This window comes from Bidens hawaiensis, unplaced genomic scaffold (assembly GCF_021521415.1).
Source record: "Bidens hawaiensis isolate Kalapana, Puna unplaced genomic scaffold, B.hawaiensis_p1.1 tig00000760_1, whole genome shotgun sequence".
Taxonomy (NCBI): domain Eukaryota; kingdom Viridiplantae; phylum Streptophyta; class Magnoliopsida; order Asterales; family Asteraceae; genus Bidens; species Bidens hawaiensis.
Window position 1 is genome coordinate 2,111,032 of NW_027491043.1, and position 13,878 is coordinate 2,124,909.

Sequence of the window (13,878 nt, forward strand, 5' to 3'; positions counted from 1 at the left end):
TTCACCATCGAAATTATCTTTATCATGAAGACTGTTCTTATTAAAGTGCTGATTACATAATAAATAAACTAAAAGAATTGAGTAAATATTATTTATGATTCCACCGTAATTACAATTTAAATATACGCAGAAAGAAAAAATTAATTAACAAAATAGCATATTGCCAACAATTTAAAAACAAGTTAATGTTTATTAGAATCAAACAAAATAGCATATAAACTTTTTCATAGCCTTCTTATTAAACTTCGATCTTCATGCATCTTATAAATCTGTATGAATTTTAAACGACGACTCCTACAACCATCTACTTTCTACTCCTAAAGTATTTGAAGAAAATAATCTACACCAGCCCACGCAGGATTCGAAGCATGTTCTTCTCACCAAAAGACAAATGTCTTATCACTTTGACAATGACATCTTCTAAATCTGTAGTCAAAAAAAGAATGCAATAAGCATAAAATATAACTTTTGTAAACAAGAATTTTATACACAAACTAAAGTTCATCAATTGTTGTCTTACTAATATGTTTGTATAAGATTGAGTATGGGAAAATTTTATAGTGTAAATACATTTTGAAATTTAGAGGGAAAAGAAAGGGAGCATACCTTATTTAAGACTGTGTGCACGAAGCCTTTCACGTTCAATATAAGTTGGTCGTATTCTGGCAACTCAGGGAAGAGATAGAAACCATGAAACGTATTTGGGTAGTCCACCAAGTATGTTTGTTTCCCAGATTTCTTGAGCCAGTGGTGATACCTTAGTTGCCAGTCTCGTAGAATATCAAACCCAGTCACAACAACCATGGTGGGTGGCAAACCAATTTTGGATATGTCAACAGCATTGGGTCCGCTAACATTGATGATAGGATGGTCGCGGTTGTAGGGTTCATCAAGCGGCATGAATGCGCTCCATAACCAATCTGTCCGCTTCAATGACAGGATAGGCACCGACTCATCCAGCCGTATCTCAGAATCTGTCCGCTTCTCCCCACCAAAGAATGGTTGGATCGCCACCAGCCCAATTACCTTCAAAACATTATGTTAATTAGTTGCATTATCGTTTAAAAGGAACATCTAGGTAGTTATATATTGAGTCAGTGATGTATGTAGGGACCGTACCTGCAGTTGTTGAAAGCAGAGTTGAGAGGCTCTTTGGGCAACATGATGAGTCATGTTTCCACCAGCGCTATCACCAGCGAGAAAGCAACGTGAAACAATTTTAGACAAGGGAATCGTGGAACTCAGCAAGGGTACCGCAGGTCAAATCCTATTTCAAAATCGTGGAACCCAGCAGGTGACTCAATCCAATCAACATGCCCATCCAAACCGTGGGCTTAACAAATCTGCAGCCAGTCCCCTTCACGCAACCAGTGGGCGTCTAACAATCCTTGGGTAGGTTTCCCACCACCGATGTCACCTAATTGGGCTAATTACTGGGCTCCTCCACCATGCGCTTTTCCCACTCAAGGTGGTTGGGCTGCTCCGTGGGCTGCTCAATCCCAGCCAACAACACAGGCTCACTCACAACATATACGGCCCAGGCCAATTTGGCCGAAGTCAACCCTCTTGAACCTAGTGAACTCGGAGCCGCTTTCCAAGCAATGACTTTGGACCCTAGTGAGCCTCAATGGCACATGGACACTGATGCTTCTGACCACCTCACATCCGACCCGGGTATGATTTCCCAACCTAGTGTAAATTCTATCAATTCAATTTTAATTGGAAATGGCAATCGAGTCCCAGTTGTTGGATCGGGTCATACAACCCTTCCCCACTCCTCGAAACCCTTCCAACTCAAAGATATTCTTCACACCCCATCCATAATTAAAAAGCTTATTTCAGTTCGTAAATTCAGTATCGATAATTGGGTTTATGTTGATTTTGACCCATTTGGCTTTTCTGTGAAGGAATATCCAACTGGGAGGATCTTGAGCCGTCACAATAGCACCGGTTCTCTATACCCGCTCACCGCACCTGCCTCTATAGCCGCCTCTGCTTTTGTTACCCAATCGGATTCCACGTACTGGCATAATCGTCTGGGCATGTCCCAGATTTTTTAATTTCAAATAAGTTTATTCCATGTAATAAACAAAGACTTTCGTTTATTTGTGATTCATGTCAAATTTCGAAACAAAAACGTTTACCCTTTATTTTATCTAATTCTACTACTTTATTTCCTTTTGATATGTTTCATTGTGATCTTTGGACTTCACCCGTGTTAAGCAAAAATGGCTATAAATATTATCTTATTATTATCGACGATTATACTCACTTTGCTTGGGTCTTTCCCCTTAGATTCAAATCAGAAACATACTACAAATTTACCCAATTTCACAATCTCATATTTACCCAATTTAATCGAAAAATAAAGACGTTCCAATGTGATATGGGAGGGGAGTTTGACAACAACCAATTCAAAACGTTCGCATCACAACACGGGTTACAATTTCGATTCTCGTGCCCTCACACCTCCCAACAAAACGGGACGGCGGAGCGTATGATTCGTTGCATAAACGAACTTATGTTATCACTTTTGACGCATGCCTCTTTACCACCTTAATATTGGGTCGAAGAACTTCACACATCCACCTACCTACACAACATACTCCCATCTAAACTCCTTAACTTTAACACACCCACCTCCGCACTCTACATGAAACACCCTACATATGATCACCTTCGTGTATTCGGATGTCTATGTTACCCAGACCTATCCGAAACCCGACCCCATAAACTCGCTCCCCGCTCCACTCGATGTGTGTTTCTTGGTTACCCCACCGACCACCAGGGCTACCGATGTCTTGACCTACAATCGGGAAAAATTATTATTTCTCGTCATGTAACGTTCAACGAATCCAACTTTCCCTTCTCCACTACATATACTCCCACATCCGACTCATATTCCTTCCTTGAAACTGAACCTTCCCCTCTAATTTTCCAACAACCCACCCCTCCTACTACCCCATCATCGGTTGACCCCTCCCCCATGGCCTCATCACCTTCACCTTCAAATCAGCCAAACATCCATTCTAGTCCAAATCCCACTCCAATACATACTCCACAAACTAACTCACACATGTCACCCACTTCTACAGACCCCCTCACCTCTCACAACACTTCACCACTCAACTCACAAATAAGCCAAGCACTCACTGACCAGCCTCCATCTATATCACAACCGTTTCACCAAAGCCCACCAACCAACATTCCACAACCACCACCTCACCCAATGATCACCAGGTCTAAATTGGGTATCACCAAGCCTAAAACACCATTTAACCTCAATGTCTATTCAATTTCTCCCATCCCCAAATCCCATATCCAGGCCCAATCCGACCCCCGCTGGTCTCATGCCATGAAAACTGAATATAATGCATTGATAGAAAATCACACATGGGATCTCGTACCTCGACCGAGTGACACGCATATTATAAGGTGCATGTGGCTATTTCGCCACAAATTTCATGCAAATGAGGCACTTGAAAGGTACAAGGCACAATTAGTTGTCAATGGTAAATCACAACAGGTTGGTATTTATTGTGATGAAATGTTTAGTGCGGTTGTAGAACCGACTACAATCTGAACAGTTCTAAGTCTAGCTTTGTCACGCTCATGGCCAATACACCAACTCGATGTTAAGAACGCATTTTTACATAGGGATTTAAATGAAACAGTGTTTATGTTCCAACCACCAGGTTTCGTTGACCCAAAGAACCCAACACATGTATGTTTGTTGAAGAAATCCTTATATGGACTTAAACAAGCCCCGCGGGCCTGGTATCATCGATTTGCCACTTTTATAACAAAGTGCGGATTTAAAAGCTCAACATCTGATAGTTCGCTGTTCATTTATAAGCAAGGTAGCGACATGGCTTACTTATTACTATATGTGGATGACATTATATTAACAGCATCAAGTACACCACTACTTCGTCATTTCATTACTACGAAGTCTCGCGAATTTGCAATGACCGACCTTGGTCGGCTCCATCATTTCCTCGGCATCGAAGTACTACATCAGCAAATGGTTTGTTTCTTACTCACGTGCATATGCCAATGATATTTTGGCCCGGGCCAACATGAATGATTGTAAACCGGCTAACACCCCCACCGATACTAACTCGAAACTGAGTGCTAACATAGGGGTGTTACTTAAGGATGGTTCCCTATACTGAAGTCTCGCTGGGGCACTACAATACCTAACCTTTACGCGACCAGACATCACATATGCCGTGCAACAAATCTGCTTATTCATGCATGCGCCACGTGAACCGCACTTCAACTTTCTTAAACGCGTCCTCCGGTATCTCAAGGGCACATTAGATTACGGTTTACACATATCTCCCTCCAAATCCACTTCCTTAACAGCATACTCTGATGCAGATCGGGGGGGGGGGGGGATGCCCGGACTCTCGACGCTCCACATTGGGCTATTGTGTTTTTCTTGGGGACAACTTGGTATCCTGGTCATCAAAACGACAACACACCATCTCTCGCTCCAGTGTAGAAGCGAATATCGGGGTGTCGCCAACACCGCTGCTGAACTTACATGGATACGTAATCTTCTTTTGGAGCTGCATGTTCCCATTAGACAAGCATCTATAATTTATTGTGATAATATCTCCGCTATGTACTTGTCACATAACCCGGTTCAACACCAACGCATGAAACACGTTGAAATTGACATCCATTTTATACGAGAAAAAGTGCGTCTTGGAGCTATGCGCGCTTTACATGTTCCAGCAAATTACCAATACGCAGACATCTTCACAAAAGGACTCCCGAAGCCGCTGTTCGTTCGATTTAGATCCAGTCTTTGCATCCGACCAGCTACTACTTTGACTGTGGGGGCGTATTAATGGACATATTATGAATATATTGTATTTATGTAAACAGATTGTTTAGTTTAACTAGCTGTATATCTCCTTTAGAATAGGTGATTTGGTTTCCTCAATTATTGTATCTCGGTTCCTATTTGTACATGTATTTTTCAAAGGAATAAACAATCAATCGATTACCATTGATTAACACTATATAGTTTATAATATTTAAAGTTTAAACTAATGATATGAATTGTGGTGGTGATAGATTTTAGTAATATATAAATCAAATGAACACATGGACAAAAACACTAATTAACTTTTTTTTAAATAAATTGCACACGTCTCACTTTACTTTTTTTATAGGTCCCGAAACCGGATCCGACAACGAACGGCTTTGTTCTTGATAAGTGCTCGAGACGGGTGCGGTAAATCAAACGACCGAACATAAATAATATAAAGATAAAATAAATGAACGATCTCGTTGTCGGTTAAAGATTTTATATATTAGTAAACGAACCGACCCGTCTAAGGTGAGCTCCCCTTGGGTAGATGACTTACATCATACAAAACACACACACAAAACTAACAAATGAAATCCTATTTATAGATAAAACCATTTCTTCTAGAAGCCTTTTCCTAATTGAAGCTTAAACGCGTGTTGAAGTTCTCGTCTCGTGTCCGGATTTCTCGCCCACTTTAAATATTATCTTGACCATAAATATATAACGGGTTTTGTACTTTGATATCGCAAGTCACATTTTTGGCCTTACAATCACCCCCTTGACTTGTGATCTCAAAACATCGTCGAACCGTGTCTCGCATTTCGCAAATCAACCTGATAACCGAAGCTTCTTCAATACACCCTCAAGGTATAATCCACCTAATTCATTCATGAACACGTTGTCGCTTCTTTATCCATCTCTGATATTAAGCAATATAGGTTCAGAAGAGCTTGATGAAATACCGGGGACGACGATCAAATGACAAAGCTTATTATTTACGTGAATGAAATTATTTAAGTAACCCTCCCTAATAAATAATTATCCCAGATACTCGTATCCCACATTTTCAGGGTGAGAACTTAAACAATTTAATTCCCTATTAACTCCAACTTGTTCAAAAATTATCACCTTAATAAATAAGCATCTTGGATGCTCGTAGCCCACGTTTTCAGGATCCAATTATCGAACGCCTAGAAAATAACATATAAATAAAAAGCTTTGAACACGGTTAAACAGTGACGAAATCCGAACAAATTTTATTTTTTTCAGTTTGGTCAACCCGAACGTATAATTACTTCTCGGCCAAAAACATATTGCAAACATGTGGCTCGGTTCACTACACTTGCAATAGAAATATCTTTGTTTGAACAGGCCCAAAACAAAAGATTCCCATGCTATAAACAGCCTAAATAAAATAACATGCCCAGAACACAATTTCCGCCCAAGTATTAATAACCCAAGCCTAGTTCAGCCCAAGCCCATTTCTTAAAAAGTTAGGGCACAAAAGAAGTAAACCTTTACTATTAGCCATCATCAACATGTGACCAGATCTGGCTAGCCGTCATTCCGGTACACGCCGCCTGAAAAAAATTCCGGCCACTACAGCCAGCGCTGCTGACCGTCTTCTTTTACTTTTAACTCCGGCCACTACTCCAACCATCATATCTCCAACATCATCAGCCGCCACCCTCACCGGAAACACGATTCTGGAGGCCGGCCGACCGTTGGAAAAACGCGCCGCCCAAAAACCGCCTTCCTGCCACCACCGCACCCTCCAACATCATACACACAGTAGCTACCCACACGCCATAGAGGCCTCCATCATCAATATTTCACTTTATTCTCGGCCACCGAAAAACGAATTCCGATGACCACCGCCGTGCGCCGCCGTCACCAAACGCCACCAGCAACGTCTGGTCGGAAAATTGTTCTCCGGCCAACACCCTGCGCCAACAGCCACTCGCCTCCACTGCCGTACGAAGAGGTCACCGGCCACCCTCCGCTCTTCATAGAAACCCAATAAACGAGGCAGAGATTCTAGATCTACTCACGAGACGAACTTCTTGCAACTTTATTTCCCCAAATCTTCAAACCTTATTTCCAAACCTTCAACTTTATTTCCAAAACTTCAACGGAATTAACGTCTCGGTTCGGTAATAGCGGAAATAGAACCCGAATATCAAGAACAAAGTTGAATCATTTGATTCAAACCCGCTCTGATACCAATTGTAGGTCCCGAAACCGAATCCGACAACGAACGGTTTTGTTCTTAATAAGTGCTCGAGATGTGTGCGGTAAATCAAACGACCGAACATAAATAATATAAAGATAAAATAAATGAACGATCTCGTTGTCGGTTAAAGATTTGATATATTAATAAACGAACCGACCCATCCAAGGTGAGCCCCCCTTGGGTGGATGACCTACACCATACAAAACACACACACAAAACTAACAAATGAAATCCTATTTATATATAAAACCATTTCTTTTAGAAGCTTTTTCCTAGTTGAAGCTTAAACGCGTGTTGATGTTCTCATCTCGTGTCCGGATTTCTCGCCCACTTTAAATATTATCTTGACCATAAATATATAATTGGTTTCGTATTTTAATATATCAAGTCATATTTTTGGCCGTACAAATTTGAAGATGTACTAGGAATTTTTTTTTCTTTTTTAATATTTTAATATTGCGTATTTGAACGTTCTAATTACATAATTAATTATAAATTATATCAAAAGGATAGAGGACTAAATATGATTTTATGATACCATTATAAGTACAATTTAAAATACAAAATGAAAGAATCAAAGAAATTTCAAAATAACACGTTATCGAAGACATTTAAACTGAAATTTAATAAGAATCACATAAAATAGGCTACACATATAGTTTCTGATATCCTTCTTATTGAACTTCGATCTTGATCTTCTAAATCTGTAGCCAAACAACACATGTAATTAGCGTCAAACAAATGCTTTAAACACAAAGTTTACACATAAATTAAAGTGTTTTTCTTTGATCTGGTTGATATATTTGTGTTATTTATATATTTTCTATTTATTACAAGGAAAATCAAGAGTTTAGTTCCTTTAACGTCTAAATTAAATAAAATTTTGGTATTAACTAAATATAAACAAAGCTAATAGATTTACTCAGGTGTCGGCTTGCAAGTTGCATCCATGAAAAAGCTGAAACAATGTATGTATTATTAAACAGAAAAGCCAAAAGAAGAATTTATATATACACATTATTGGGCAAATTTTGTCGTAATAGTAAAATCAAAGGCCTAAAGTATTATTATTTTGTTTTCATCAACGCCAAATCAGACGCTTATGCACTCATCCATTCAGGGTTGGTGCGGAGATGCTTTTAGCTTAGACATATGTTTACTTTCGATTAATTGTAGGTTTCAACACTCTGAGGGAAAAGAAAGGGAGCATACCTTATTTAAGACTGTGTGCACGAAGCCTTTCACGTTCAATATAAGTTGGTCGTATTCTGGCAACTCGGGGAAGAGATAGAAACCATGAAACGTATTTGGGTAGTCCACCAAGTATGTTTGTTTCCCAGATTTCTTGAGCCAGTGGTGATACCTTAGTTGCCAGTCTCGTAGAATATCAAACCCAGTCACAACAACCATGGTGGGTGGCAAACCAATTTTGGATATGTCAACAGCATTGGGTCCGCTAACATTGATGATAGGATGGTCGCGGTTGTAGGGTTCATCAAGCGGCATGAATGCGCTCCATAACCAATCTGTCCGCTTCAATGACAGGATAGGCACCGACTCATCCAGCCGTATCTCAGAATCTGTCCGCTTCTCCCCACCAAAGAATGGTTGGATCGCCACCAGCCCAATTACCTTCAAAACATTATGTTAATTAGTTGCATTATCGTTTAAAAGGAACATCTAGGTAGTTATATATTGAGTCAGTGATGTATGTAGGGACCGTACCTGCAGTTGTTGAAAGCTGAGTTGAGAGGCTCTTTGAGCAACATGATGAGTCATGTTTCCACCAGCGCTATCACCAGCGAGAAAGCAACGTGAAATATCTGCGTTCTGCGGTAACCATTTTGACCTGTTTTCTTTAATGTCAAGAAATTTCAACACATCAAGCCCGTATTCATGTTGCGTTGGGTGTCGATGCTCTGGTGCAAGGGGATAATCAACAGAAACAACTATGGCAGGCAAATCTCTTGCGAACCTCCCACAGAGATCGTCGTACCTAGCGTTGGGGGAGAAGACAGCGTAACCTCCACCGTGAAAGAACACCATCACCGGAAGATCTTCTAAGGCGTACTGTATGGGGACATACACGCGGAAGGAGAGCTTGCGAATTGGATCCACCACCACATCGTATGTCTTGACACCGTTGATTGGTTTGGATGAAGGAGAGGTTCGCGGGTCTACCAGGCTGAGAAGACGGCGGTTAACTGTACCGTCTTTCCGGGCCAATTGGTTGATCATAATGTCGACTGCCCATAGTGAAATTCGTGTTTTCCAAGGTAAGGACATAGATGTTGAAGCTTTGGCTGCAGATTCCATTGAATGACTAGAAATAGAGAGAGAGATTAATTGAATTCAGGGTGTGAGTAAACTGATCAAAATCCATATATTTATAGTGCAAAATAAAGGAGGTTATGTCACACCAAATTTGATTATTCTCAGTCAAATCAGATAATGTTCGTTTAATTTTAACTTTAACCGATTGGCGTTGTCTGATTATTCGGTCAGTCAAAAAAGTTTCATTATTCTCTTTCAAACAAAGCATCTATAATATAATCATTTGTCCGAAGAAGGAAACCAGGAAGTAAAAGAAACGAAGCTTCCCAATCATTTAATTTAATTTATAGGGCACTGCATATTATTTGGACGTAAACATAAGCTGATAAATGATCCTTTTACGTCATTTATCTCCAAACAACGATCCTTCACAAGAATCGCTTATACTCGGTACTATTAGTACATTTTCGTCTCGAGTTTGATAATTACTTAACAATTAGCAAGTGTTAAAATATAACAATATATACGGTGCCTCGCAAACATTATTTTGTTGAGTAATAAAAGAATTTGGACTCGTAAACTATTTGCATGCTTAATGGAGAAAACACTAAAAGGAAGTAATATGGTGAAAGGAGTTTGGTGAACTTTAGCCCCCTGCATATTAAACTTATTGACGAATCCATAATCTTTGTTACCTGGGCATAAAAATGTGTTACATATAAATTAGTTAGTCGAGTTAAGCAAACCTAAAATATTGATAAAATAATATGCAACATTTTCATCAACATTTTGAAAACGTATCCCTGACTCTGTCCGCGCTCTTGAAAACGTCATTGTCCACAAGCACAGAATCGAAATAAGCTTTGACGATGCACCATGGCGGCCGCATATCATTTCTGATGGGTAAGTTTCACTTGTGATGCGTTATGCGTATCACATGACTAAGCCTCATCGTGATGGTAAGTTTAGAGCCTCGGATTTTCTTGTTTCTCATGAATTTTTTTCAGTTCATTTTCTGGAATTTGCATATTATTTACTCGTTTTGTTTCTCACAGAAAAGGATTCACTATATTTTCTGTTTTAATTCTGAGGTAAAGTCAATTAAATCAGCTTCATACTTTGCTAAATTAAAACTATCGATCTCTTTGTTATTTCCTTCACACACACACACATATATATAGAACCTAAAACGCTTACTTTTCTAATTCAAAACATTTCTGATTAACTTAAATAGGTTTCATAGTTTGACCCTAATAAATTGGTTTTCATTTATACCGTGAAGGCAGGGTAACGGGTTCGGGTTATGTCGTTTTACAAAGTGGTTATTTTGGTTTGGTCGGAAGTATGTGCGGTTCACTCCCATATATATAAAATTCCCATGTTGTTTTAACTGATATTAGACAAATCAGTCACAATACAGGCCGGTCACAAATCAGTCGCAAAATTTGTGACTGCATTTGTTTTTCTAACTATAGTTTCAGTTGCAAAGCTGTTGCAAATTATCGTATGTAACTGGTTTGCTACCGAAACTGCGTTCGCAATTACTCAGTTTTAGTAGTGAGAAAAATAGAATACTAAATATGAATTGTGATTCAATTATAATTACAATTTAAAATACAGAATTAAAAAAGAATTTTCAAAATAACATATCACCGAAGATTTAAACTGAAAGTTAATAAGAATCACACAAAATAGCCTACAAAGTATCTCAGATCCTTCTTATTAAACTTCAATTTTGATCTTATAAATCTGTAGCCAAATAACACGTGTAGTTAAGACCAAACACAATTTTTACACATAAATTGAAGTGTTTTAGCTGTCGTCTGGTTGATATGTTAGTTGGTGTAATTAGTTATACATTTGTTTTTATTTATTACAACGAAAAACACGAGTTTTGTTCATCCAAGTAATATTATATATAAACAAAATTAAATAAAGCACAGGTTCAAAGTAAAGGGAATCAGTTGAATAGATTTACTCAGGTGCCGGCCTGCACAACGAAAAAGCCAAAAAATGTATATATTTTTAAATAGAAAAGCCAAAAGAAGAATATATACATAGGGGAGGTATACTTTGAGAACCTTGCTGAGTTTTAAAAACTTAAAAACTTAATTCTTGACCATACATTTAATTAAATAGATTATATTATCCGGTTGAGATTAAATATGATTAAAAAATTAAGTAGGAGAGAGAATAAAAATGCATAGTGATTACACTAATTAAAACGTCCGTTACACATATGTAATAAGCCGACTCGGTGCGTAAAAAAATTTTAATATTTTACGTATTTGTAACCTACATATATTATGTATGTGTAAAAAAATAAAAAAAGAATTGTTACGCTAAGTTCTTTCGAGTTTTTAAAACTCAAAGTGGTTCTCCATTGAAATCTCCCCTACACACACACACACACACACACACATATATATATACAGGACACCGTAATATTTATTGTTCTTTATGTTTTCCGGCAAATTTATGAAGTCCGGTGATGTTTCTTTAATACCCAGGTGACATTCCCTTTCCTATTCCCTCTCCTTTAATTGGTGTATGTTAACTGTAACACCCCGACTTGGTTAGGGCTGACGTGTCACTCGATACGGTAATAACAGACTTTAAAAACGTTTTCATTAAAGTCTTAACCCTAATTTTAAAATCGCACAACGGTCCAAAAACATTCAAATTAAAGTGCTCGACAAAATGGCAATAAAATAAAGTTGTTTAATTCAAAAGAATTTTATTAAGTTCCTCGTTTTCCAACGTCTAGCCTTTTACTCTCTTACCACACATTACCCTGATTCCCATGCTTCAATTGCGGCTATGTAACAACCGTAACAATCTTCAATCTCCTCCTTCAATTGCTATTGGTATCCGTTTCATGGACGTCTCTATGTTCGCCGGTCAAACAACTGAAACCAATATGCAAACATGCGATTTTTGTTTCATGGGCTCCATCTATTACATCTTCAGTTTAGATGATATGTAGCAAGGTATGATATCAAAATTTGCTTCCCTTCAAATCGCCCCCTGAAAGGAAATATGCATCTATTTGATCATCATATTACACTTTAAATCTTTATATATATATAACTTAAGTTTACTAATTTTCTTTCTGCTTTCGAATCTACATCAGGACTCGAATGACATAAAACCTTCCTCATCTCCAAAGTCCAAACACTCCTTTAAATGAACCATTACCAGATGTCGCTGGTATACTTTTGACTTTTGAGGTCAAATTTAACAGTTTTCAAAATCAGAATTATATGACTTTTGTGTTTAAATGCAGGTATAATTATTCAACATCTTCACAAAGTTTGGCAAATTGTGCTCTTCAGATGCTAGAATAATTATTTTTTGAATTCGTGAAAACTCTAAAGAATTTTATATGGGTAATTAATATGCTCATTACATTTTTAGTTTGCCTTTTAATTATATAGGGAGCTATCAAGCATTGATGAGAAGAAATATAAGCCACTAAAACGGGTTACAGAACGGGAAATTTCTATGATGTTTATATACAAAAAGTTTGTGGCTTGGAGGTAGCATGGATTTAGCTCGGAAAAGCTCAAGCGACGCGACTCGGCTTAAAACTGAGCAGAGCGGGTTCAGGTCGGTTAGAAAGCGACCTTACCTCGACTTAGTTTGTAGCAAGCCAAATTGGCTCGGTTTGACTTGCTTGTTGGCTCAGGCTAAAGGTATTTATTTAGCATGTTTAATGTTTGTTAATGGTAGCATAGTGCTTGTGTGTTTGGGATTGAATTGGCAACTAATGAAGTTAATTTATATAAAACAATAGCATACTAGAATGGGTGTTTGTTCAAAGTTTAGATAATTTTAAAAATGGCAATTTTACCACTTTGTTAGGTTTTCGGGCCAACAGAAAATGGCTCGATTGGGATGAATGTTGCAACTGGTACATCGAGAGGGTTGGAGTTTTACAAGAAAAAATGAAGCATGCTTGTAGTTTCTAGAATGGGTGTTTGCTAGAAGTTTTGTTTAATTTTATTGTTGACGACTACACCCTTTTTTCCTGGTTACCGGGCCAACAGGAAACGACTCGATTGGAAATAGAAAAGAGGGTTGGAGTATATACATGAAAAATTGGAGCCATTGATTATATATATCAAGATTTGAAAGATTCAAATATTTTGTTGGATGAGGATATGATGCAAAGTTATTAGATTTCGGGTTGGTAAAGACAGACCCGCTTAGAGATAAATTTCATGTTTCAACCCGAGTCATGGAGACTTATGGTTATATGCATGACGAGTCAACTCACATTTAAATCAGCTATATACAACTTTAGTTTCTTGCTATTGGAGCTTCTTACGGGCTGAAAACCAATTGATAATACAAGATCTTCAGCAAATCAAAACCTTTTTGCACGGGTATGTTTTTTTATATATATTATTTAGTTATGTTTTTCTTCCTAAGATGTTTATTTGAGGGAAGACTAACACAAGGGTCAACGTTTGACTTTTTAGAATAAATAGAATGCTTTTTATAAAAATTTGCAGGACGCATTTTCATTCAAATCGACGAATAC

At 38.1% G+C, this 13,878-nt stretch overlaps 1 protein-coding gene and 1 pseudogene across 1 annotated transcript; both read right to left on the minus strand.

Annotated features, from left to right (window-relative positions):
- Positions 1 to 420: 420 nt before the first annotated feature.
- LOC143534745 (putative carboxylesterase 18 pseudogene) lies at positions 421 to 1,173 on the minus strand (annotated as a pseudogene).
- Positions 1,174 to 7,711: 6,538 nt separating this feature from the next.
- Positions 7,712 to 9,394, minus strand: LOC143534252 (putative carboxylesterase 18). Its single transcript, XM_077028788.1, has 3 exons — positions 8,784 to 9,394; positions 8,271 to 8,690; positions 7,712 to 7,762 (listed from the first exon to the last, which is right to left on the minus strand). Exons 1-3 carry the CDS (start codon positions 9,372 to 9,374, stop codon positions 7,757 to 7,759), a joined length of 1,017 nt encoding a protein of 338 aa, XP_076884903.1. The 5' UTR covers positions 9,375 to 9,394; the 3' UTR covers positions 7,712 to 7,756.
- Between the last annotated feature and the right edge of the window lie 4,484 nt (positions 9,395 to 13,878).

Coding starts and splice junctions, on each gene's coding strand:
- LOC143534252 (XM_077028788.1), bottom strand. CDS start 9,374: ATGGAATCTGCAGCCAAAGCTTCAACATCTATGTCCTTACCTTGGAAA. Junction 8,691..8,783: donor TCAGCTTTCAACAACTGCAG/GTACGGTCCCTA, acceptor AATGTTTTGAAG/GTAATTGGGCTGGTGGCGAT.